Source organism: Oryza sativa, chromosome 9 (genome assembly GCF_034140825.1).
Source record: "Oryza sativa Japonica Group chromosome 9, ASM3414082v1".
Classification (NCBI taxonomy): domain Eukaryota; kingdom Viridiplantae; phylum Streptophyta; class Magnoliopsida; order Poales; family Poaceae; genus Oryza; species Oryza sativa.
The window spans coordinates 8211689-8239460 of record NC_089043.1 but is presented as its reverse complement, the minus strand read 5'-3'; the positions used below and the strand labels follow the sequence as shown (position 1 = coordinate 8239460).

General features: G+C 43.9%; 1 protein-coding gene across 1 annotated transcript; it reads left to right on the top strand.

Annotated features, from left to right (window-relative positions):
* The first annotated feature begins 2566 nt into the window (after window positions 1–2566).
* LOC4346514 (ABC transporter G family member 1) lies at window positions 2567–26416 on the top strand. Its single transcript, XM_066304365.1, has 6 exons — window positions 2567–3017; window positions 9361–9440; window positions 24187–24315; window positions 24478–24666; window positions 24760–24846; window positions 25632–26416. Exons 1-6 carry the CDS (start codon window positions 2567–2569, stop codon window positions 26280–26282), a joined length of 1587 nt encoding a protein of 528 aa, XP_066160462.1. The 3' UTR covers window positions 26283–26416.
* Window positions 26417–27772: the final 1356 nt, after the last annotated feature.

The window sequence follows — 27772 nt, the reverse complement described above, 5'->3', positions numbered from 1 at the left end:
TGACAGGTCTCATCATCAAGATGACGTGCGCTTGCTTCCCAAGTCAAGAGACAAGACATGCATTTAATGCAAAGATTGTAATCCTTCTCCACTAAGTTATGTTTTTGGGCCCATGTGGCAACCCCTGGAGATATAAAAGGAGGTCCAGGCCTAGTAGGAGAAGGGGGCTGGAGCCCCTGATGATCAACACCTTCTACCCCAACAAGGAGATCTTGTAATTTCTCACAAGATCAGCTAAGCACAGGAGTAGGGTATTACGCTTCTCAGCGGCCTGAACCTGTATAAACTCCTTTGGTCTCATCATCTTGGAGGGGGATAACTCCCTCAAGATGACACAGCTTCACTCACCAAGCCCTCGAATCTCACCCGCTACCCCCGGCCGAACTCACAAAGGGGGGCCTCATGGTTCCCCGGTGGAGGAGTTCATTCTCCGACAACTCTAGCCTTGTGTAGGAACTTCCTTCTTTATCCAGAGTCCTAGTACTAGAGCATTCAATTGCACACTAAGCAACGAACCCACACCGATAAGAATATATCTTACTTAAATAAACTAATTAAAGAACATAAAAAAAACTCAAACACTTACTTTGATAAAGAAAGCATCCGCCGAGATACAAGCGAGAGAGAAGAAGGCCGGCAATCCTAGCTTTCTCCGGAACTCCGTTGGAAGAATACCGACACTCCGGAACTCCTCAATAATATTCTCGGAGGAATTCTGATATTTCGGGGCACTCCTTCTGGAGCTTCCCCTCACTCTCTACCAAGCTAACATACTAAATATGAAACTACAAGTGGTACTCTACTTGAGCTCAAAGTTGTGTATCTTGAAGTGTGGATGGGAACCTCCTTTTATAGTTGCTAATGACAGTTAACCCCTCACAACTGTCATTGGGAGGCCATCATGGCCCTCCACATGTAAGTTGGAGATGAGGTGGGCCAGGAGTGGTTCGGCCGACCCCTAGACCCACCTCTCTCCACCGATTTTCTTCAACAGCTTACAAGTGGGCTCCTATGGAGGTTAGGAATGGTTTGGCCTACTTTAAGTTGGTTTCAACTGACTTGAGCCCTCCAATCCTTGCACTCATGAATGATTGGCTAGAGGTTCATTTTTGTTGCATGTCGGGTGTATTTTCTCCTTAAATAACTTGCATACATATATTTACCAAAACTAGTGAAAATGGTTAGTAGTAAACTCCTACCACTAAGTTTTGATAGTGCATTTGATATTTTTTATATGTGTAGGAGTTAACGATTAAAGTTTGCACTTAACGACCGTAAAAAATGGCCTTGGTGACAATGGTCCCCAACCACCTAGAGATCGGATTTGGTGCCCTTAGAGCTCCGGGGCGGCATAGAAGTGCCACCAGAGACCTTGCTGCAGGGTTGGTGGATACGAGACCGTTGGAGGGGCAAAGGACGCAGGAGGCAGTTGACGCTGAAGCTTGGGGACGGACGAGATGATGAGACGACGGAGAGGCGAGCTTGTCGACGCTTTGGGGTCAATGTGATGAGGAGATGATGGCGGTGTTGGCCGGAGCTCGGGGGAGGAGAGACGAACTCACTGGCGCTCAGGAGTCGACGTGATAGGGAGACAACGGCGATGGCGGCCAGAGCTTTGGGTGGAGGAGGTGGCTGCCGGTGCTCAGGTGCGAAGAGGCATGGGCGACTTAGGGGGCGTGAGGCGAGAGTGGGTGGGGGGAGAGAAGGGGAGATGGAGAGAGGGGAGAGAGGTATGTGTGGGTAAGGATTCGGTGGTGGGCCGGTGGCTTTGACTTTTTTCGGTGAGAGAGATGTGACATAAAACATAATAGACCCATAAGAGATGAGTCCCCTCACCTGTGACGGCTTGTATTGTTTTTACCCTTTACAATTGCAGGTAAGGTGTGACCTGTGACGGGTCTTTATGTGGGCCTGTTAGAGGTATTGCATGTCAGGTGCATATATGAGCTCACAATGACTTCATACTTGTGATAGGCCATGTCTCACAACCACATATAAAACGGCCTCTAATTAAACCCGTCACAGATAAGGTCATCTGTGATGAAGCATTTTGGCCCATCACAAATAGGCCGTCAAAGATGGGCCAAACTGGCATAGTGAAATAAATAGCCATCATTTGTAGTCTCTCTATGAATTAGCTAAGGAGTAAAATGCATGCCGGGTCATTTAATTTATTTAGGTGTACGTGTCAGGTTTTGAATGGCCAACTAAAACACCATATATCACATGAACAATCAAATGGCCACATGCCATTTGGATTTCTTTTGGTATGAAGAACTCGATAGAATATCGAAATCTATTGCCTAATGAAGGTGCAAAACCACATGCTTTTGTGCGCCATACTGATGGTGTCATGGTGGTGACGAGTTAGATCTATAAGACAGTGGGTGGCGCCCCTAGTTTTACAAATTAAGTAATTTAGGAACAAACTAAACCCATTATTCAAGTATGGGTTGGCTTACTACGCTCGCTGCCTATATATATGGATGCTGGAAGAGTGCAAATTAACCTGAGAACGCCAGTGGTTGTTCGAGCTGCACACACTCGTACACTCCTGATCACCAGTATGGCCACATCGCCGTTACCACGTTGGGCGCCGACGCCGAGCCCGTCGCGCCCGCTGTGCCGTTCTTCCGACGACGGCGGCCGCCGCGGCAACGTCGGCGACCTCCTGCGTTCCCCACTTACCGCCGTGGTCGCGGCTCTCCGCGGGCATCACGCTGCTACCTCCGGCGACGACACCGCGTCTTCAACTGATACGGCGCCGCCGGAGCAGCAGCACACCGCCGGCGGCGGCGAGTTGGATGGTGTCGACGATGGCAGCGGCCGCAGGAGGGAGCGGCTAGACGACGGCGTGTTCCTGACGTGGGAGGACGTGTGGGTGACGGCGGTGGACAGCAGGGGGAAGGCCGCCACCATTCTGAACGGCGTCAGCGGCTGCGCGCGCCCCGGCGAGGTGCTGGCCATCATGGGGCCGTCGGGCTGCGGCAAGACAACTCTACTTGACACCTTGGCCGGTAAGAACACTGCACCTCGTGTTAAAAATAGGGAAATGCTACAGGACATATCCCGTTCAAACGGGATGATATATACCTCTTAAGGTCGAACGGGTATTTGCCTATATCTATTTAGTTATCAGTCGATACCTACTAGGTATAGGTATGGTCCAATATCTCAAAACGGGTATTTGCTAATACCTATTTAGCTATCAGTCGATACCTACTAGGTATCGGCCGATATCTCATAGGTTTCATTCCGTTCGAATGGGATACCATCCTGTAGCATTCTCCAAAAAAAATATAAGCACATATGAATCTAATTTATTTCATGCATAAATCATGATGACAAAGAGATTAACTAGTATGGTCATACCGTACGAGTATATTAATACACATGCATAAAAGCAACAGTATACATGAACAGATCGAACATACTTGACATGATTAGCACGTACCGATAGTTCTGTTCTGGAGGAGGCGCAGCATGCATCGCATGTACGACGCACGATACTAAAGTTGATGATGTGCTGCTCAAACGTAAAGGAAGACGACGAAGCATGTTGACGAACAATGACTAGGCGTCCGAGGTGCTTCCCAAAATCTTAAAAGACGTTGAAGGCGATGATTCCATAGACCTGCTCTCCTAAACGCCGGTGTATGTCGGTGGATGGGATGTAGTAGACTACAAGTACTAGTCCAGTATATAGGAGAAAGCAAAGCCTAGATTAATTTTTACACAAGTTATGTGAAAACAGTCACTCAGTATTTATAAGGATATCAAGACGTCTACATGATTTCCATATCGCGTAACCGATCAAACTGGATAAGTTGCGAGTAACCTATATAGGTCAAATTTGTCCATCGCAATGTCATTAGCATGCATAAAGTATTAATTATATACTAACTACCTACATATTCCATTTACTCAAAGCTTTTGGAAAATCGACAATGTTTAAGAGACATCTCCTCGTTGAACAATATAAAGTATTTTTTATAACAAATTTGTTGATACCATTTTTGTTTATCAAATTCTAATGCTTTTTATGATTTAAGGTGTCGAGGTTTAATTAACTCCACGTATTTGATAACGGTGTTAGTATGCTTTTTTTCCCCTTGAAATGTGAGGTCGCTTTACACCATAAAAATTGAAATATATATGCGACACTACAAAAATGTTTGCTAGTATATGTGACAAAGATCGAATACTTACACTGAAGAACAATATGGTCAGAATAATAAGAAATTGCAATCGATCATACATGTATGTCAATGTAAATAAGAGCAAGTATAGTAGTACAGTAGTAGGCTATAAACCGGCTAAATGCTGAGGTAGAGGAGAGAAGAGAGGAGAGAGAGAGGAGAAGCGGGCTATAAACTTACAGCCGACTTAGACAAAAGAACCAAGAAACTCTGTGAGAGAGACAAGTAGGCTCTGTATTAATTGTAAAGAGCTAACTATTGTATGGGTAGGCTGAAAGAAGGTTACAAAGAAACTTATAGCCAACCGATCGGCTATATTATTAGCCTTGCTCTTAAATGGAAATTAAATAGATTAACGGTGGAGAGAGTACGTCTACGTTGCGGAATCTGTAGTCGACTGTGCATGCAAAGGCCTGCTCGACGATCGAGGAGGTAATTGGATCCACCGAATATAGCGGCGGTTGATCAAATTAGTGTCGTTTCTTTATAATTAGTTTAATGCAGTCCTTGGAAGAGTCTAATTGATCGGCACGTACCATGCATATGCTGAAGAGTTGACACCAGTGGATTCATAATTAAAAAAGATTGACCCACGCGTCAAGATATTTGCACTAACTAGCGCATAAAAAGATCGGTTACGAAAGCGCTGACTTTTCTTTACCAGCTGTAATCAGTTGTACTCGTTGTTTGTACGGTACAGTACGTACGTATGTGTTGAAGTATGGTACTCATCAGTGTTTCTAATTAAGAGGTATATATATCGATTTTCCTGTCACAATAGAACAATTAATTTGATCCTTGATGACATCGTTAATGCCTCACACAGGGTATGGATCCAGGGCCATTGAAAATGTCTTGAATTTTACTCCAACCGTCTCCTAATATAAGTGATTTTAATATTTTACTTATACTATTTGACCATTTGTCTTATTTAAAAAATTTTAGAATTATTATTTATGTTATTTGTGACTTACTTTATTATCCAAAGTACTTTAAGTACAACTTTTTATTTTTTATATTTGCACAATTTTTTTAACAAGACGAGAGTGGTCAAACGTTACAAGAAAATAAGTTAATATCTCTTATATTAGGGGACAGAGGTAGTAGTTATTAACTCGTAAAAAACGAGTTTTGCAGATGGTCAAAAACCCATTTTCGGAGGCGGATGAAGCAACCGTTTGCATCTAGGTGTATGTGAAAATCAACATTTTTCCATATGAGTAACGTAACCATATAACAAAGTAGCATGTTCGCACTTAGTCACCTATGATGACCGGCTGTGAAAATAATTTTGCAAAAAAAAATATAAATTCCAAAAAAAAATCAGCCAAAACCCTAGCTTCCATTCCCATCCCCCTTCAGCAGTCGCTGCCGTCACCCCTCCTGAGGCCAAGGGCAACACTGCCGGTAGATCCGCCCCTCCCAAGGGTGGCGCTGCCGGATCCGCTGTCGTCATTGTCATCATGCGTGCCAGCTTCGCTCCTGAGAACAAGGGTAGGGATCCGTACACAGTCATCGCTACCGAGGGCAGGGGCTGCGGATCCACCCCGAGGACAGTGCCACCCTCTCCCGAGCCGCTGGATGGAGGGGAAGAAGTGAAAGTGGCAGAGGGGAAAGTGGAGGAAGGATGGGAAGAAAATAAAATGGAGGAGAAGAGGAGAGAAAAGGAGAGAGGGAAAAACAAAAGGGAGGCAGAGATGCGGTGTGACGGAGAGAAAAAAAATGTGGAGTAGCTATTAACTGCAGGCGGAGGAGAGGTCCTCGTCATGGGAAAATTGATTTCCCTGGCAGTCCCCTTAAAGGCCCACAAGCAAAAATATGTTATTTTGCCATGCCGGTCTCTTAAGAGAGCTACATGAGAAAATCAATTTTCTCATGTGGACCTTAACCAAAAATCATTCTAATCTTTCTACACATGTGTATGTTCTTTTATCCGCATGTAGTTAATTAAGGGGTGCGTCCATAAAAATCGTTTTTTAAGTAGTGAGACTTTAGATTGTTATTAGATAGGCACGTATATAATTATTTACGCATGTGTTTGCTCAGACTATAGATTGTTTCTAGATCGCTATGGGTCTCACCAACAATTTCAATATATAGCCAATGTTTGTTCAGGACTTATTGTTTGCCCTATGGTTTATAAGTCAATGGGAAAATTTGAATTCTAAAACTTAATTTTGAATTTGATTGTGATTTTTTTCAGTATAGTTTTTTTAGCTTTGGAGTAGCTTTTTAAGTCGCTAATAACATGTATACGAAAGGTTAACTTTTTAATCGCTAATAAGCTGTTATGATTTATAATATACTTCCTCCATCTACTTTTGATAGGCATATTTCAATCCAACCACCTATCCTTATAATGGTTTTTCTCGGATTTAATGCGTGACTCTATTCTTTCACATAAGATTGACTATATGGCATCGAGAAATGTAAATATTAATGAATCGCTTGTTTATGAGGAATAACTAGTAGCATGTTTAAATTGATGATAAGTCGAATTATTTATCCTTAGTCATTGTGCCAAGATAAAATATGACTATCAAAAGTAGATGGAGGGAGTAAGTCATAAGCAACTATGGAGACCTCGTACTTGGAAAAGGTACGTTTGAATATGCATCTTTAGTTCTTAAATGCAGGGCATACATAGCACAAGTTTGACCCATAATAATTAGGAAAAAGTACGAATTACCCCCCTAAACTATTACGACAGTACGAATTAACCCCCTGAACCACAAAATCGGACATATTAAACCTCGAACTATTGATACCGGACGAATTACCCCCTTATTCAATCCTGAGCGGTTTTTATCCTACGTGGCATACACGTGGCGCCGACGTGGAAATCCAATCAGAAAAAGAAATTAAAAAAATAGGGCCCACATGTCATTACCCCTTTTCCCCTCTTGCCCCCTCTCTCTCTCCAGCGCGCGTGGATAGGCAGTGGGCGGCGGCGGCGGCGACGCACCTGGAGCGGACGGGTGGTCGGCGTGCAGGGGGCGGCAGCAGAGCGTGGGGATGGCGCGGCGGCCGGCGGCCGGCGCCGAGGAAGGCGTTGGATGAGGCGGGCTACGTTGTCCCTCCCTCTCTCGCTCTCTCTGTCTCTTTCCTTCTCGGCTTAGGCAGGCAGCTGGAGACGAGTCCTCCCCGGGGAGAGCGCGGCGGCGCCGCGCGCGGCGTGCGCGGTGGGGAGGCGAGGCGGACGGCGGGAGACGAGTCCTCCCCGGGGAGGCCGCGGCGGGGAGGCGAGGCGGCTGGCAGGCTATGTCGTCCCTCTTTCTCTCTCTGTGTGTCTCTCTGTCTCTCTCCTTCTCGGCTCAGGCGAGACCCCGAGGCCGGCGGCGGGCGTGGCGGGGGCGTTGAGGGTGTGCACGCAGCCCACGACGGATCTCACGGGAAGGAATCGACGATCCCGTTGCCGTGTCGAGCTCCCTCGGCGACCCTCCTTTGTCTCGCGCCGCCTCCGTTTCCCGTGCCGGAGAAGACCGCCCCAGCTCGGCCTCCGCCGCCGACACCATCATCGACGACGAGGCCGTCTTCGGGGAAGGCGACGCGTCCGACGAGGCTGCGGCGAGCGCGCAGACCTGCGTCGTGTTCGTTGGCGACAACGGTGGCGCCGACGGCGTGGCCGCGCGAGCGACGGAGCGCGCCGCGGCGAGGTTTCTGTTGGTGGCGGTGCGGCCGCATGGCGAGGCCGCCTCCTCCTCATCTCGCGCCGCCGCCTCCTCACCTCGCGCCGCCTCGACCTCCGCGGCGGCGCCCTCCACCACCGACACCACCGTCGGCAGGTGCCGGCGCTGCACCTCCTCCAGCCCACCGCCCGTCCCCGCGTCGCCGCCCCTGCGCGCTGCCTTGTAAGAGAGAAAGAAGAGAGAGAGGAGAGAGAAAGAGTATGACAGGTGGGACCCATATTTTTTAATTAAATAAAATGCTGACTGGATTGCCACGCGTACACCACGTAGGACAAAATCGCTCTGGATTGGGCCGAGGGTGGTAATTCGTCCAGTATTAAAAGTTTAGGGTGAGTAATGTCTGGTTTTCGGGTTTAGGGGATAATTCGTACTTTTTCCTAATAATTATAGAATGGGGTGATCCGGACCTTGGCCCACCTCTAGATCCATCGGTAAAGTACGTGAGATTCGATTGATGTATGAAGCTAGAGTCAACCATGTCATGAGAATTATGGAGAAGTGCCTATACTTTCATGTCCATGTTGCTGCTCCATACTGATGTAATTCCCTTGCTACAGTGCCATTATCTATCCTTCTGATTGTCCCATTCAAGACATTAGTCGAATCAGGAGTTACTGCTGGTTCATAAATCATAATTAACAAGAATCACTGCACTGCTCTATCGCTTTTGGTCGTGGTAAGAACAAGCAGTTATATTTGATATCGGTTTAGATGGAAATTATTGAGAATCGGCAATGATACTTAATTGAGAGGCTTTTTTGGAACAAAGGGTTCTTAGAGAATGTTTGGAGGAATTCAATCCAATAAAAAATTTCCATATATGGTTATTTTGATAAACGGAATGGCTATCAAGAACCCTATAAAATTTCTTTGGATTAGCTCAAAATATAGGAATTTTAGAGGAATTCTAACATGAGCTTCAACCTTTTGAAAAAAAAAGATCATTTGCATTTAATTATCTCTTTTGATTCCTGTGTTTTTCTACACTCCATCCAATTGATCATTTTTTATAGTTTTTCTGCTATTTAAGTTGTTAGGACACTTCAATTCTACATGTTTTTTTGTATTTTAAACATCCTACATTTGAAAAGAGCCTTAAATTAAAGGAGTCGGAGATGGTTCGTAACTTCCTATTGCTAGCTCTGTACAAATGGAAGACAAAGCATGGCACAAGCAGTGTTGAGTGTTGACACAGTACTGAGTGCAGGGAAATGACCCACTCATATATAAGTGGCACCTTGGATTGATATTTTTGGATAATGGATTTTTCATTAATCCAGCCTCTATATCCATGAAGGATATAAACAGCTAAAACCTTAGAAAGATATGTAATAAATATATAATTGCATTTCTATAGTAAGTACAACAGTTGTAAAAGGCATAATATGGAAGAACTGGATGTTTATTTCTTAATTCTGGCTGTAACAGGCCATATTTCAATTCATAACATGTGTATCTCTCTGTATACACAGGAAGATTGGACTCGAACTTAAAGATGAGAGGACAGATTTTAATCAATGGCCGGTGCCAGAAGATTGCCTTCGGAACCTCGGTGAGATAAAATGAGGATGTTGAAGCCCATTTATTTTTATAGTATTGCCAATTAATACAGACAAATCTTTGCCCATTTTTTATAGTATTACTGATTTTTTTGTTGTCCATTTTATGAGGATAACTGATGAATGTTTACCTTTCTCGTAGCAGATGAGAAGTGAACATGTTCACTTATAGAAAAGAAGTGGTTATATGAATTTACACTACTAGACAAATAATTACCTATGTGTGGATTCTTTTTAATCTATTCTTTTTGAAAAATTGTTTTATAAATAGACCCCTGAATTTTTTTTTCGTAAAATGCCAAAATGGACCGTTGCTCAGCCCAAGGTCCTTTGGCACTAAAGTTGAACATCTGGACACCAAAGTGAAACCCTGGCACCTGTACAGCAGCAAAGCCATAGTGGACGCTAATGTGCAAGGGATTCAGCACCGACCTCCGAGGGAGGACTGTCCTTTCTGCACCCCTCCCTTTCAATTTGGTTGATTGGCATAAAATTGGTTAAGCAAGATATATCGTCCTTCATTCTGTCTGATTTGTTCTCATCCTTTTATAATTTGGAAGAAATTTGAGATTGGACTGAAACTCGACCGCTAAGAACTACCCTATCTGCCCTCCACCCTCTCTTCAGTGCAATTGACTAAGCGGTGTGCCCCTTTTTTATTTCCTTTTATTTTGTTTCCATTCTCATTTAGATGGTGTTAGGACATCCTCAATGTTTACTATCCAACAAGGAAATAAGTTGGTCCGTGTCGAAACAAAATTTCGGCAATACTAAAAGGGGTGGCTATCAAGTTGAAAAAGTGAATGGGTTTAGAGACTAGGAATTTTATATAGGTTCAGGCCTTCTTAATCAAGAAGTAATACCCTACTCCTGTCCGGGGATTAATCTGCCGAGTGTATTATTGATCGTATGATATGGGAGAAAATCGTGCCTCTAGAGGCACCCGGACCCCTCCTTATATAGGGGAAGGGGTCCGTATTACAAAATACAGTCCATATCCCCAGTGGAATATGTAATTACAGATAAAATACAATCGTAACCGACTAGGATCTCGGATATTTCCTTGATATACAAGTTTAGAACCTAACCCGAGTCCTCTTAAAGATATTCTATCTATACATGGCACCCTATACCCAATCGGACTATACATGCCGTGTAGATATGGGGTATCCATAATCTCTACAGTAGCCCCCGAGACCTTTACAGTCGACGAAATAGCCTTCTCTTGAAACATAAAGTAATAATCCGAGTGCTTCAATTTCTTCTGTATAGATCTCCGAGTACCAAAATCAAAGACTGTGAAGGTCTAAAATAGAAAAAACCGGATGCATCGACTAGATGCACCTAATTAGGTGTAGCCCCCGACTATGTGGTTAGTTAAATAAAACTAAACATATAGTCAAGAACCGAGTGGTTTTACAACCGAACATCATATAGCAAAGCATATGCGGCGTTCAATAAAACATCCAGCCGACTGCTTTTAGCTTTAATATACCAAAAATGAAAATATGGGAAGGCCTGAGTGAAAAACACTCTAAAGGTCCATAAATTCACACATTTGATAAGAATCCGAGTAAGAACTCTCAAAAAGATCCATCAAATGTAATATAAATGTGATAACATAACAAGTGATAAGACAAAATAGCCTAGGCTATGACTCACACCAGAAGAATAAGCATATAATATGCCAAGCACATAACTGTTCAAAAACCAGTTATCTCAACAAAACCCAAACAGCTTTTGCAGCCTAAAAAGACTTACAAAATTAGTATAACACTTTTCTGTTGGGCACCTTTTTATTTGCATTGTAGTAATTCCAAAGAATCATCTAACTGCTTCAAAAAGGATTTTGACAGCATTGGGCCATATTGTTGTGAGCAAAAATGCCTAAGTCCCTAAGGATCACAACTAGCCACGCTGGTAATAGAATTGGGCTGAAGTACTGTACAGGCCCAGGCCCATTAGCACTCCTGAAACCCTAGCGAAATAAACGCCGAAGGCACAGCGTCGTTTCGTCTTCCCCGCCGAAACTCTCGCCATTTTCCCCATTTTCTTGCTATAGTGCGAAACCACACCGGCGGAAGCTAGGGTTAACAAATCCTCTTCGATCCATCCTCCTGAGCTCCACAAAAACCTTCCGCGCAGCCACTGCATCAATTTCCCATCCATTTCCAGCCATATCTCAAACCAAATCACACCATCCAATTCACCGTCATGGCGAAAGAGAGAGAAAGCTTCGAGAGTCAATGGGCGCCCTCTGATGTAACAGAGGAAAACTTGAAGGAGATGGTGGCGCACGGCGTTCTTCCGGCGAAGGAGATCATTGGGTGGCGTCCGGCGTGCGGCGAAGCATTTCCAACCCCTGATACCCATGAAGTCGTGGTATTTTCTCATTTCTTCTATGGCGGATTTTCTCTTCCAACCTCAAGATTCTTTCGGGAAATTTTGGATTTCTACGGGATTAGTTTACATCACCTAAACCCAAACTCCATAGTTCATATTGCCAACTTCATACACGCCTGTGAAGCTTTTTTAGGCATCAGGCCACATTTCGCCCTATTCCGTCGTATCTTCTTCCTCAAACACCAGCCGAACAAAAGCAAGCCATGCATAGTTGGGGGAGCTGGATTCCAACTGAGAGGAACTCTGAGCCAAAAGTATTTCTCCATGCCCTTTAAAACTTCAAACAAAGGCTGGCATGCAAATTGGTTCTATGTACAAAACCCCGAGCCTGCACTCCCCGTGTACTCCTGTCTTCCTCCAGTTTATCAGGACACTTGGAATTCACTACCAATGGGAGAGGAAGCCGCCCAAGCGCTCGCCCTGATGGACCGTATGCTGAAGCTGAAGGAGCAAGGTCTGCAGGGAGAACAAATCACCCGGCATTTCATCAAGAGCTGGCTGGTCTCAATCAAAGAAAGATCTCGCACGGCCTTTGAATTCGACGGCAAACATGACCCTAACCGTGAAGATCCTGAATCCCTTGAATTCAAGGTTATGAAGGAGAGAATGTATAAAATCTTCTCAAATGCAATTGTAGTCAGCTATTCGCACTTGCTGCCAGTGGTGCCATACAATGCCTTCAATCCCCCTCTATCGGTATGTATTTAAAATCCCAGCCTGTCTCTAAGCATGCTTTTATCATCTGCAAAGTTGATAGAAAACTTGAATCATCATGCCCAGGAATTCGCCTTGATGAAATCAGACCCTCTAATTGCCCAACGCCGATCACCTCGCCGGCAGACTGGTCAGGCAAGTGGAGGACCAAAAATTCGGCCTGATACTCAATCAAACATCTCAAAATCAGCCATCCAGTCGGACTCGCGCAAGAGGAAATTGGTTCTGAGTGATGATGAAGGCGGCGATGCTAGAAAATCTAGCAATAAAGAGGTGACTGGAAAACAACCAAGGCAAACCAATCCGAAGAAGAAAACATCCAGTCGTCCAATGCCAAAGATCAGGAAATCTTCCAGGTATGAATCATTCGACCATCTTCCTCGTAGTGTTGCTCACTCACTGTTGAAATAATACTGATGGCATAACTCAAATTCGTAGGAAGCCATCTGATATAGATTGCTCCGGAAAAGACTCGGAGCCGACTAACATGGAGACAGTTCCTTCAAAAGAAACCGGGCCAACTGCAGAAGATTGTCCGAGTGACAAACAACCGGCAACCGACAATGTAGAAGCTAGCAACGAGCCCCCGACTGGGAACCAGTCGGCCAAAGCTGGAGCCGATGCTAATCAAGAGCCCCCGATTGGAAACCAGTCGGGTACAGAGCCAAATAAAGATATTCCCGAAGTAGAAACTCAAACGAACAGCCCTCCTAGAAAGGATGCCAGTGCCGATCTAGGGCCCAGCTCTCCTGCCAAAGTACAAGAGCCTGCTCGTCCTCGACCGGAAATTATTACAGGTAAACACATCCTCCAAATCCGTTTTGATATGACAGACCTTCTTCAATTGTTTCACCTTTATTCATGGATGCCCAAGGCCCATTGATCGGCGACGAAGAGGAGATTCTCCGGATACAATCAGCTGAGGATTCTTGCCCACCCATTTTAGTCAAGTGGTGGGATGACGACATGCAACCTCAGGGAATCGTAATAAACAAGCAAAAGGAAGACGAAGAAGTATGCTTACTAAAAATAGCACTCAGCCAAGCCACTCGCATCGTAAATGTAAGTCTCCTTATGCACGACTTCAACCATCCTGTTTACTACTTTGCTCAAATACAAACAAATTCGTATTGCAAAGAATCCATCTCAGGAACGAAGCGAAGACTGCAACTCTTGAGAGGTTAGTTCCCCATCTCGGAACCCTTGAGACCACCAGGCATCAACTGCACGAAGCTAAGGAGCTTGCCAGAAAAACTGAGCATGATCTATGGGACCGAATCGCTGAGCTTCAAGATTTCAACTTTGAGCTGAGCGGTTCGTCAAAAGGTGAATACAATCTCTATCCAACTTACTTATGCTGCCACTCTTACAATATCAATTAACAAGAAGCAATGCAGTGCAAGCTGCTAAGATATCTGAATTGGAAAAACGGATCCAAGCTCTGGAGAATGACAAAAAGGGACTCGGCTTTGAAAGACGTCGAAGGTACTGGTGACGAATACTCCAGAAACTATTCCTTCCCTTATGTCCATTTGTTGATATAAATCTATTTATGCAGATCACAAAATCAAGTCTCAAGCTCAATTCGATGTCTTGGTCAACAAAATCAAGAGGCTTGAAGTGGCTAGGGATGAAGTCGCCAATGCTGCTACCCCACTCGTCCAAGCATGTTCTTCAATAACAATGGTTCGAGTACATTTGATGCTTCCGAAATCTTCGACAAGCTAAGAGTTGCTCCGGATACATACTTTAAGAATATCAAAGAGGCTGGGAGTATGGGGGCAAGCCTGGCGTTGGCAATGACCAAGTCTTTATACCCGAAGATCGACATTGACGCCATTGATGGCTTTGCAGACGGGACGAGCGAAGAAGCTGCCCTTGACCTCATCAATGATGTGCAGAAAGCCGCCGATAAGATACCAGTTGATGTAGTTGAGAGATTCCAGGACAACGACCTTCGGCCGACTGGATCTGATAATTCCGATGAGGAAAAAACTGACACCGACTGATGTCATATTATAACAATGATTCTGATGATGAAGATGATGGAGGCACAATTTGTACAATACTGATGAATTTATGCTGTGCTTGATATTTCAAACTTAGCTCCTGATTTCTTAAAAGCTTTTGTCAAACCTTATTGAGCCTAAAACCCACAAAAGTTATTAAAAAACTTTTAGTCCTCATTGACTAAGCCAAAAAATCAAGCAAGGCAATGATAAATCAAGTAAGCAAATTGAATTGATAAAAATCACACTCCATTATTATTATAGTAGCCCCCGACTGATAACTCAAGGGAAAACTTGATGTTAGCAGTCAAAGTAGGGAAATACAAAGGTAATGCCTAAGCATAAAAACGACGAAGATGTTCAATATTTCAAGAATTGTCGATAGGAGTACCGTCTTCACACTTGAGTCGGTATGAACCTGGCCGAGTGACTTCGGAGATTATGAATGGTCCTTCCCATAAGGGGGATAACTTGTTCCTATCTCGTGTAGTTTGAATTTTTCTCAGAACCAGGTCGCCGACTAAAAAAGCTCGTGATCGAACGTTGTGATTATGATAACGGTGCAACCCTTGCAAGTACCGTGCCGACTGAATTAGGGCTGCTTCGCGGGCTTCTTCCAATCGGTTAAGATCATCTACTCGGTCTTCTCCGTAGCGCTCCTCGCTGAAGTTGCGGAAACGTAAAGATTCTAATTCCACCTCGCTGGGCAACATTGCTTCCGCTCCATAGACTAAGAAAAACAGTGACTGGCCCATGGCCCGACTGGGAGTGGTGTGCAGGGACCAAAGTACAGATGGCAGCTGTTCCACCCACTTGCCGGCATAGGGATGCAGTCGGTCGAAGACTCACGCTTTTATCCCTTGAAGTACCATGCCATTGGCGCGTTCAACTTGTCCATTACTCATGGGATGTGCTACGGAGGCGTAACAAATCTTGATGCCGAAGTCTTCGCAAAAGTCTTTAAATACTCCGCCAGTAAATTGAATGCCGTTATCGGTAATGATCCGATTGAGTACCCCGAACCGATGAACAATGTTGATGAAGAAATCTCTAGCCTTGTCTTCCGTGATTGTGATGACCGGTTTAGCTTCAATCCACTTGGAGAATTTGTCAACAACCACAAAGAGGTGAGTATAACCACCGACTGCCTTTTTAAATGGGCCGACCATGTCAAGCCCCCAAACCGCAAACGACCAAGACAACGGGATGGTCTGCAACTCTTGAGCTGGTAGATGAGTTTGTCTGGCGAAAAATTGACAACCCTCGCATGTCCGCACAATCTTGTCGGCGTCGGACACAGCTGTGGGCCAGAAAAAACCTTGTCGATAAGCCTTGCCAACAATGGTTCGTGCGGCAGCGTGATTGCCACAGATGCCTGAATGTATATCCTTTAACAATTGTCTCCCCTCCTCTAAAGATACACCGCGTTGCAGGATTCCTGATGGACTTTTCTTGTACAGCTCGGTTTCATGAATAATATAGAGCCTGCTGCGCCTGGAGATCTGCTCGGCTTCATCTTTATCTTGGGGGAGTTCTTGTTTGGTCAAAAATCTTATGAGGGGCTCTCTCCAGTCGGCTTCAATCATACCTACGTTCTGAGCGTCCGTGGCATCGATTGTTTCTTTCCTTGGTACGGTTGGTTCATAAAGATGTTCAACAAACACGTCAGAAGGAGCTGCTTCTCGTTTTGAACCAAAATTAGCCAGTCTGTCGGCTGCTTCGTTATTGTGCCGAAGAACATGGGTGAGTTCGAGTCCATCAAATTTGTCTTCCAACTTGCGTACCTCTTGCCGATAAGCGGTCATGTTATCATCAAGGCAGGACCACTCTTTCATAACTTGATTAACGACCAACTGAGAATCTCCATGAACTATCAGACGCCGAATTCCCAAAGAGATTGCAATCCTTAGTCCGTGAAGAAGCGCCTCGTATTCCGCCACGTTGTGAGATGCAGAAAAATGTATCCACAGTACGTAGCTCAGTCTTTCTCCAGTCAGGGAAATTAAAACAACCCTAGCACCAGTGCCTGAAAGCCTCTTCGACCCGTCAAAGTGCATGGTCCAATACTCCATTTTCTCCTGGGGCATATCTTCTTGGCACTCGGTCCACTCGGCGACAAAGTCAGCTAAAGCTTGGGACTTGATCGAAGTTCGCGGCTTGAACGATATATCCAAGGACATCAATTCTAGGGCCTACTTTGCCATCCTCCCATTTGCTTCACGATTATGAAGTATATCGCTGAGTGGAAACGATGTGACCACCGTAACCGAGTGACCTTGGAAGTAGTGAGATAGTTTCCTGACGGTAATTAAAACGCCATATAATAGCTTTTGAACCTGAGGATATCTTGTCTTGGAGTCAGCCAAAACCTCGCTAACGAAGTAGATTGGTCGTTGGACTTTTTGAACATGGCCTTCTTCTTCACGCTCAACAATCAGGACTGTGGTTATGACCTGGGAAGTTGCCGATACATATAACAACAATGGCTCTTGCGGATGTGGTGAAGCTAAGACTGGTGGAGTAGTGAGGAGTTTTTTGAAGTCTTCAAAGGCTTTTTGTGCTTTGGGTCCCCACTGGAAGTTGTCTGTTTTCTTCAACAGCTTGAAAAAGGGCATCCCCCGCTCGCTGAGTCGCAAAACAAACCGGCTGAGCGCCGCCATGTAACCAGTCAGCTTTTGAACATCTTTCTGGGAACTTGGCGGTTTCATGTTGAGGATAGCATTGATTTTCTCCGGGTTGGCTTGTATGCCTCTATGAGACACCATAAATCCAAGCAGCTTCCCTGACGGTACTCCGAAGATGCACTTTTCAGGGTTTAATTTCATCCTGAAAGTGCGGATGCTCGCAAAGGTTTCTTCTAGATCCGTGATCAAATCATCCTTCTGCTTGGTCTTGATGACTACATCATCCACATAAGCTTCAACATTGCGGCCGATCTGAGTTGAAAAACATCTCTGGATCATGCATTGATAAGTTGCTCCTGTATTCTTTAATCCGAAAGGTATGGTGATGTAGCAGTAGGCCCCGAAGGGCGTGATGAATGAAGTCTTTAAGCAGTCGGATTCCTTTAGTCGGATCTGATGATATCCTGAGTAGCAATCCAAAAAGCTGAGTAGCTCACAGCCGGCGGTTGAGTCAACTACCTGGTCAATGCGAGGCAACCCGAAGGGATCTTTGGGACAAGACTTATTAAGGTCGGTGTAATCAACACACATACGCCATTGTCCCGTCTTCTTCCGAACCAGGACTGGGTTGGCCAGCCAGTCGGGATGAAGGACTTCCTTAATGAAGCCTGCTGCTAACAGCTTGGTCAGCTCCTCCTTGATCGCATCCTTCCTATCCTGTGCGAAGCGGCGGAGTCGTTGCTTGATTGGTTTAGCGTCTTCCTTAACATGTAAAGAGTGCTCAATCACCTCTCTAGGAATACTAGGCATATCGGATGGTTTCCATGCAAAGATATCTTTATTATTTTGAAGAAAGGTGATGAGCGCGCTTTCCTATTTACAATCTAACTCAGCGCCTATTACAGCAGTCTTAGTAGGATCAGAGGGATCTAGAGGAATTTTCTTGGTCTTGGCGTCGCTTTCTCCACTCTTTGGCATCTTGGTTGCAGGCACTTCTCCTTCGCTTGCCGTGGTTGCAGCCAGTCGGATATCTTCTCGGGCAATTGTGATCTCGCGGGTTTGGGCCATCTTGCAGCTTTCCTTGTCGCATGTGACGGCTTGTTTGATGTCGCTCCGCAGGGATATGACTCCTCGAGGACTAGGCATCTTCATCATCATGTAGGTATAGTGCGGGACTACCATAAACTTGGCTAACGCTGGGCACCCGAGTATGGCATGATACGCTGTCTCGAAATCAACAACTTCGAAGCAGACGTTTTCTGTGCGGAAGTTCTCCCGAGTGCCGAAAGTAACCGGAAGAGTGATCTGGCCGAGTGGCATAGCGGATAGCCCTGGAATGACTCCGTGAAAGGGCGCATTACTCGGTTTTAATTCCGTGCGAGGGATCTGCATGTCGTCCAGGGTTTTGGCGAAGAGGATGTTGAGTGCACTGCCGCCATCAATGAGGGATCTGCGAAGTTTGACGTTGCGAACCACTGGGTCTAGTACCAGGGGGTACCGCCCCGGGTGGACCACTCGGTCTGGATGATCCGAGCGGTCAAACTTGATTGTTGTCTCCGACCACCGAAGATATTGGGGTGTATCGGGCTGAACAGCGTTAATCTCCCGTTCAGTCAGCTTTTGTTTTCTCTTAGATTCATAAGCCAGGGGTCCGCCAAAGATGTGATTGAGCTCCTTGCGATGGTCTTGAAAACTTGTTGGGGCATCGTCGTCATCGTCCTTCTTTTTTGACGTGCTTTGGTCTCCGTCGGAGGCCTTTCGTGCATTCTTGGCATATTGTTCTGCAAACTGTTTGTAGACGAAGCAATCTTTGGCCGCGTGATTGGAATTGGGATGATGCGGACATTGGGAGTTCATGATCTTGTCAAAAGTGTTGACGCGCGAACGTTGTCGGGAGGAATGTGTAGTAGTTGCAACAAGTTCCTCGGGCTTACGCTTACGGTCCTTGTGATTGGTACTTCCACTCCCTCCCGTAGTCGGCGTATCTTTCTTCGGCTTCCAAGTGGTGCCCGACTACTTGGACGCGATAATGGCATCTTCGGCTTTGGCATACTCGTTGGCTTTTTCGAACATCTGCTTGACCGTCCTGCGGGGTTTGCGCCCGAACTTGCTGACTAGATCTTCGTGACGAATTCCCTTGGTGAAAGCAGCAATGATGACATCATCAGTAATGTCGGAGATCTTGTTACGTTGCTCAGAAAAGCGTCGGATATAATCTCGAAGGGATTCTCCAGACTTCTGAATGACGTTGTAGAGATCAAACTGTGTGCCAGGGCGTTCAAAGGTGCCCTGGAAGTTGGCGATGAAGTGGTCACGAAGTTCCGCCCATGATCCTATTGTGCCACGGGGTAACCCATGAAGCTAGGATCAGGCAGAATCCGCTAGAGCTACAGGCAAGTAGTTTGCCATGGCTTTGCTGTCTCCTCCTGCTGCACGAATTGCGAGACCGTAGATGGTGAGTCAAGACTCCGGATTAGTGGTGCCATCATACTTCTCGATTCCAGTCGGTTTGAAGCCGGCTGGCCAATCCACTCGACACAGGTCGCTTGTAAAGGCAACGACTCCATCCACGTCGTCGTCATAGCGATCCGGTGAATGGTGGGGGGCATGGCCTCATGCTGCACGGCGCTGGTTGATAGTATCACGAAGATCGACGGGGCGCCTGCGAGGTGGGGAGCGTGGCCGTTCAACTCGGCGCTCCCTGTGTCGTTCGGGAGGCGAGTGGACAGATCGCTCGTCGTGACCCCTGCTCCTGCGATTGGATCCCGCGCCGGCGATGCTGAGGCTTGGCTGGTGATAATCTTGAGATCGAAGATGGGGAACTCGGCTGCTAGTCGGCGTGTGGACGCTTGCGGAGTTAACCGGGACCGAGGCGGCGATCATGGTCTTGGTCTGGTTCAAGATGTTGACGACGTGATCAGCTTGGTTGAGTGCGTCTTCCTTGAGGAGGGTGTCGAGGAGAGTGATCGCTGCAACCGCGTTCTGTTGAGGGGTGCGAAAGACCGCTGTTCCCTCGACGTCTTGCTGCCCGATAAGTTCTCGCGCTCGTCGCCCGGCGTCCAAGGCTCGTTGTCGTCGGTCCTCAGCCTTCTTTGCAGCCCGTTTGCGTTCCTGTTGCTCATGCTGCAGCCGTTCTCGCTCTTGTGCCTGGCGCTCCTCTTCCAGTCGGCGTCGTTCGGCTTCCTGTTGTACGCGTCGCCCTTCTGCTTCTCGGGCTTGGCGCTGTTCTTCCGTCTCGTTGTCAGCCATGAAAACGCCAAAGTAGAGAGGGGTGTAGTTATCTTCAAAGCCCTCATCGAAGTCATCGAGGTTGCGGTTGTCGTAGCGATAGCCGAAGTCATCGTACTCTACGATCTCTATTGGTCATGAGTCGACGCCGGGGGAGCTAAGGTAGCCGTCCAGTTGGTCCGTCGAAACTGTGCCGAGTAGCTGGAGTATGACGCCGACTTCCCTAGAGCTAGGCCGGACCGAGGCTGAAGCCGGATCCCGCCAAGGCCTACGGGGAGAAGATGCCCTTGTAGTGAAGACAGCAGCCAAATCGTCGGGGAGTTTCATCAGGATTGGCGGATAGGCCCCATCGTCTTGATCTGGTCATGTTGGAGTAGATTGGATCTCGTCCGAGTGGTTTGAAGCCAACTCGGCGGAGATGACCTTGGGGTAGACCTCGGCCGAGTTCGGGATACCGAACGGGGCGGAGATCTGGCCTCTTCCCGACTAGTTCTAATCCGAGTCGAGGAGAGAAATCTTGCCGAAGTCGTTGGTGATGAAGTCTAGGCTGCCGAACCGGAACGCCTGCCCAGGAGGGAAGATGAAATCGTTGATGCCGGAGACGGAACCCATCGTACTAATCGGCGAAGAACTTGACGCTACCCCTACCTGGCGTGCCAACTGTCGAAACAAGATTTCAGCAATACTAAAAGGGGGTGGCTATCAAGTTGGAAAAGTGGATGGGTTTAGAGATAAGGAATTTTATACAGGTTCAGGCCTTCTTAATCAAGAAGTAATACCCTACTCCTATCCGGGGATTAATCCGCCGAGTGTATTATTGATCGTATGATCTGGGAGAAAATCGTGCCCCTAGAGGCACCCGGACCCCTCCTTATATAGGGGAAGGGGTCCGTATTACAAAATACAGTCCATATCCCTAGCGGAATATGTAATTACAGATAAAATACAATCGTAACCGACTAGGATCTCGGATATTTCCTTGATATACAAGTTTAGAACCTAACCCGAGTCCTCTTAAAGATATTCTATCTATATATGGCACCCCATACCCAATCAGACTATACATGCCATGTAGATATGGGGTATCCATAATCTCCACAGTCCGTGTTAGGTGGCATTAGCAGATTGAAGAGGTTCCACAGTGTATGCATGTGTAGGTTAGAAAAATAAGGTGAAACCTATCTTAAAAATATTCCAAGTATATCTAATATGAGCCTTGCCATAATAAAAAAAAAGAGTAAAGTGCATAGGCGGTCCTTAAACTTGTAGGGTTGTATCATTTAGATCCCTAAACTCTTAAAATGCTTATATAGGTCCCAGAACTTGTCAAAGTGTACCATTAAGGTCCCAGATCGATACAACCCCTCTAGAATCCTATATGGCATTGATGTGGCATATATGCCACATGGATGTGGCGTGTCCTTTTCTTTTTTTATTCTTTTCTTTTTATTTTTCTTTTTTTTTCTTCTCATTCTTCTTTTTTTTTCCTTTCTTCTGCTCGGGTCACAGAAACGAGAAGAAAGGAAAAAAAGGAGAAGATGAAGAAAAGAAGAAAAAAAAGAAAAAGAAACATTTTTAAATAGGTCCTATTTGTTAGTAAAAAAATGCCATGTCATGTTTGTGTGGGATACCACATCAGCGTCACGTAGGATTCTAAAGGGGTTGTGGCGATTTGGGAGCTAGATGGCACAATATGACAAGTCCTGAGACTTAGATTTATATTTTGAGAGTTTATGGACTTAGATGACATACCCCTATAAATTTAAGGACCGCCTGTGCACTTTACTCTAAAGAAAAACATGGTGGGATCCACCATAAATTACTTATGTCCTAGTAGTAAGCTTATGGCTTGTTAGTAGCTATTTACCATTTCTACGATGTATCTTCCTATTTTTCCATCACATTGTGGATGCCCTTGGAGATCGGGATGAAACCCAAAATGTGCATGAGGTCTGGTTTTTGCGCTGACCCCCATCCAGACCAACTTTCACATCGGAATCTGCCAATGATGCAATTGTGCAAGGTTTCGGCACCAAGGTTGTTGGGGGTGTTTAGATGGAGCTAAAACTTTTTAGCCCATGTCATATCGGATGTTTGGACGCTAATTTAGAGTATTAAACATAAACTAATAAAAAAACTAATTTCATAAATGAGAGCTAATCCGCGAGACGATTTTTTTAAGCCTAATTAATCCATAATTATCAAAAGTTTACTGTAGCATCACATTGTCAAAATCATGGCGTAATTAGACTCAAAAGATCCGTCTCGCGAATTAGTCCAAGTTTATGGAATGGGTTTTGTAATTAGTGTATGTTTAATACTCCAAATTAGTGTCCAAACATCCGATGTGACAGGGACTAGGAAAAAGTCCTGAAAACCAAACAGCCCCTAGAGTTGAGATGCAGAATGCCGTGCTAGGGTTGTTTATAATAAGTGTTAAAGGAATCTGTCTATACATATGTTTTAAAAATGTATCAAATTGTTGAAAAAAAAATCTAGTACTTCTGTGTAGAATTAAATTCTAGCCAATATCAAAAGTTCCAAAATTACATAAAAAATTTGAAAAATTACAGTACACAGAAAACTAGTATTACTGATGTATAGACTATCCAATTAAGTTACTACTGTTTTTTCATTTGTATAAAAACAATTAAAGCGGGTGAAAGAATTAAAGCGTGCAGTAAAAGCAATATAATTGTTTCTCTAATTAGGAGTTATACATGTTTCACATAGAGATGAAAGTAAAAGTATAATATGGATTATGCACTGATCAGGCGTACGTTACTCAAGAGAACATGCTAATGGCGACGCTCACGGTGCGCGAGGCTATTTACTACTCGGCGCAGATCCAGCTACCGGACACCATGACAGTGGCAAACAAGCTGGCGCGTGCTGAGGACACGGTGAGAGAGATGGGACTCACTAGCGCTCTGGACACGCGAATCGGAGGGCGGTCGAGCAAGGGCATTAGCGGCGGGCAGCAGAAGCGTCTCAGCATATGCCTTGAGATCCTGACACGTCCCCGGCTGCTCTTCCTCGATGAGCCTACCAGCGGCCTCGACAGTGCCGCCTCCTTCCATGTCATGAGCCGCATCACGGACCTCGCCGCTAGGGAGGGCATGACCGTCATCGCCGTCGTGCACCAGCCATGCAGCGAGGTGTTTGAGCTCTTCCATGGCCTCTGCCTACTCGCTGCCGGGAGCACCATTTTCTTTGGCCCAGCTTCAACAGCTGCCGAGGTTGGTCTATATCTAATGTCATATATACTGGCAATCCTCATATGCATCCTTTGTGTGGCCTTACTTGTGTTTAATTGATTTTTGCCTCTGTTTTTCACATTGTATATTAATTTTGTTTGCAGTTCTTTGCTTCAAATGGCTACCCTTGCCCACCAATGAGGAATCCATCAGATCATTTCTTGAGGACAGTGAACAAAGATTTTGACAAGGTTAAGTTCACTCACAATTAATAGAGTATCATAATTTCTTTAGATAATGGAAAATCATTTACACCTCCGGCTTCTGCACACAATATGCACACGAGTACACGACGCAACCATAAAAGAGAAAAGAAAAAATAAAGGAAATGGAGGCTATGGAGGTACAGCCACCATACGCCCCTCATCAAAACTAAATGAATATCACAAATTGAAACCTTTTTAACCCACCATACACACAAATTGCACACAAGTATGGTAAAGTACATGCCTTTCTTTGTTCTTGAGATGTTAAGTTGCCTTTTAATTTGCTACTAACACACAGGAGAGTGAAGAAAAACTCCAGTACGAGCCAGCTGTTGCAGATGAAGCAATAGATATTTTGGTGAATTCATACAAATCCTCCGACACTTCGGAAGTTGCAAAACAGGAAATGCGTCAAATAAACGAAATGGTTTCTATTCTAAACTCTTGTGCACATTTATATACATGTACAAACACTATAATAATTGTTCATCATATTATATGAAAAGTTATAATTACATAACTTATATAATTATATATGTCCATCTCATATATATATCAAAACTTATGTTTAACATATTCTTTTGTTCAGGATCGACGGATGATTGGAAGAAACCGAGCTGGTTTTGTTACCAAGACACTTGTGCTTACCAGACGTTCATTTGTGAACATGTATAGAGATATTGGATACTATTGGTTGCGACTAGCCATTTATGTTGCCATAAGTCTTTCCCTTGGGATGATATTTTACAATGTGGGCTATGGACCTGATTCAGCTCGAGTAAGTGAAGATAAAACCTAAATTGTCTTTGCTAGTGGAGTGTGCATGTATTCCAATGAAAATATAATTATTAATTAATTTTGTTTCTTTCAGTCAAGGTCATCAATGCTAATGTTTATTGGCACCCTGCTAACCTTTATGGCAATTGGAGGGTTCCCTTCCTTTGTGGAGGATATGAAGGTATTTATGCATTTATATGTATATATCAGTAGGAGCAAACATGTATACTGTTTTTGATTTTATGAAATTTGACTGTACAAAACGTGTAGACTAAGGGACATAACGTCTGGAATCGATTATGCATTTCCGCTTTGTGTTATTCTGTATACTCTAGTGCAAAATCATGATACTGTACAAAGATTCAACAAAGTAGTTTATCAACAGGAATAAACTTTCTCCATAGAGGGAAAGGATAATTTTATTCAACAGATTAACAGAGAAATAACAAAAGAATAATTCATTTCCAATTTAGTATTTGCAGAAATCATGAAAAGCCTCAAAAAGTTTGATAGATGGACGCGTGTGATTTTATATCAGAAAGACGTGTGGAACATGTTTATTCAAGATAGGTTATTTCCAACTCTGATTTTAATAAATCCATATATTATGTGATTTCTCTAGCCATATGTTTGATAGATGGGTGCGTGTGATTTTATATTAAATTAACATGAGAATTTCTATCTTTTCTTATTAATGTGGGAACTTGTAGGTTTTTTATTGAAGTGTGAGCTTCTAGGAGAGCCTTCAACATGTATATATAAATATTAATTCCAGTAATTATTCATTGAAAATTATAGAGTGACAACTTTCATATTTTTCTAATTAATTTAAATAGTTCAGATGATGCATGAGAGGATACATTTCATGTACATATCAAACAATTACATTATACAACGTTGATATTTATCAAATGAATTTGCATTTGTGCATCACATTTGCTTAATGTACGTGCTCTTACTGCTCAGATCTTCGGGAGGGAAAGGCTAAATGGACACTATGGTGTGGTCACATTTGTCATCTCCAATACATTGTCATCCACCCCATATCTTCTCCTTATTGCTGTAGTACCTGGTGCAATTGCATACTATCTTACTGGCTTACAAAAGCAGATCGATCATTTTATCTATTTTGCACTAGTGTTGTGCTCATGCACAATGCTAGTTGAAGGCCTGATGATGATCGTAGCAACCATTGTACCAGATTTTCTAATGGGGATCATCACTGGTGCCGGTATACAAGGTATTATGATGCTCAATAGTGGATTCTTCCAACTTCCAAATAACCTCCCAAAGATAGTATGGAAGTACCTAATCTACTACATCTCCTTTCACAAGAATGCACTGCAGGGATTTTACAAGAACGAGTTCTCAGGGTTAGTCCTCCAAAATGACCTAGAAGGACATAAAACAATTACTAGTGAAAAAGTTATCGTTGAGTTATTTCAAGTGGAAACAGGGCATTCAAAATGGGTGGATCTTGCTATACTTTGTGGAATGATTGTCATCTACAGGCTATTGTTTGTAGTGATTATCAAGGTTCTAGATATGGCCAAGCCCATGCTTAGGGGGGTGACGCTTAGGTGCTACACTAAATCTGTTATACATGGCTTAGAGTAACCTTTTTGCTCCCTAATGTGCTTTTGGGAAAATATTCTACTATCTCGCATGTTATGTGGTTTTGTCCAAAAATATATAGTGAGAAAAATAATTGTAATTGTGGCATAGTTATTACTTGATCAAGTCTTTCATGATAGACTAGCATCAAAGTAACAATGGTTATCTTCGTCGATGCTGCCAAGGAATCACATAATAGTGCACTTGGTTTGCCCTAGAATCAACCAGCGAGACAATTATATATCACACACTATGTTTAGTGAATAAAGTGTTTCTAAATAATCTATATTTATATTACTCAATTGAGTATGTGGTTACAATTATCTAAGTATGTGAATAATTGTTGAATATATAGTTTATACATAATGTCTAATTTTAAGAAAGATACTTGACTTTACATCATATATATGAAACAAAAATGTTCATAAGACAAACAAATGTATTGACTATAATCAGGTTTCACAAGTAAACCCTGCCTCCAAAGATTTTAAGGAAAATCATATTTCATAACTTTTGGCTAATAATTAAACTAACAATATATGAGTTTACTGTCCCACATGTGATATATCATTACATTCGTATTTGAAAGTACATTCATATAATGTTAATTGCGTAGTTGTTGATAATATATTACCAATGAAATTTATGGTTAAAGTATAATGATGGAGATGACATGAAAAGCTTATATGCCTTATATTTTGGGACAGAGAGAGTATAATTATGGGACAAAAACTAGCTCCATAGGTCTACAATTCTCAGGATAGGATCCACAATTCCCACCTCCTGCTGGACATTTCCACCAACTTGGCACAGAGAAATTCCCTTGGGAACCATCTCCACATGTTCACCTTAGCCATCGCCAAAAATTTTCCACCACCCGAATTGCTTGGGCATGATCTCAACCTCTAGGTGCATCATGAAAAACAATTTAACAGATTAAGTGGTTACCATAATATATAATTAAAGAACATTAAATGACATATCATATAGTTTGCAATTTTTGGATGAGGGAAGAATTGACATCATTTTTACGAAAGAAGAATTGAGCACTTGGTATATGAACAATAACCACTAGGAACAGTAGCGATTTACGAAAACATTTATAGTTTAAATATGTAGACAAATATTCATACCATCTTGCATTAACCATTGCTATATTAGCATATGGTACAAATATGTAGACAAGAAAAAAGGCCATTGTCCTTTTGTATACAGGCAATACTACCAAGGTGAGCTTCATTTACATCACATAGTTTTTACTTGTTCCAAACTGGCAAGCAAAACAATCACCGCGTAAGAGATGAAACAAAACTAATTGTATTATGATGAACCAACTGGTTTGATAAAACTATACATTTTAATCCAAGAGCATCTACGGGGAGGTAAGAGGAGAACAACAAGATCAAATTCAATCTTACTAATCAATATGGTATATATGCAGAAATATTTATATAGTGTTATTCAGCCGATTTCATATATGAATACTACCAAGC

Excerpts from the sequence above, each read along its gene's own strand:
- LOC4346514 (XM_066304365.1), top strand. The coding sequence starts at position 2,567 with ATGGCCACATCGCCGTTACCACGTTGGGCGCCGACGCCGAGCCCGTCG. Across the intron at positions 24,667-24,759 it reads ATGGACCTGATTCAGCTCGA|TCAAGGTCATCAATGCTAAT; the intron begins GTAAGTGAAGAT and ends TGTTTCTTTCAG. Across the intron at positions 24,847-25,631 it reads CCTTTGTGGAGGATATGAAG|ATCTTCGGGAGGGAAAGGCT; the intron begins GTATTTATGCAT and ends CTTACTGCTCAG.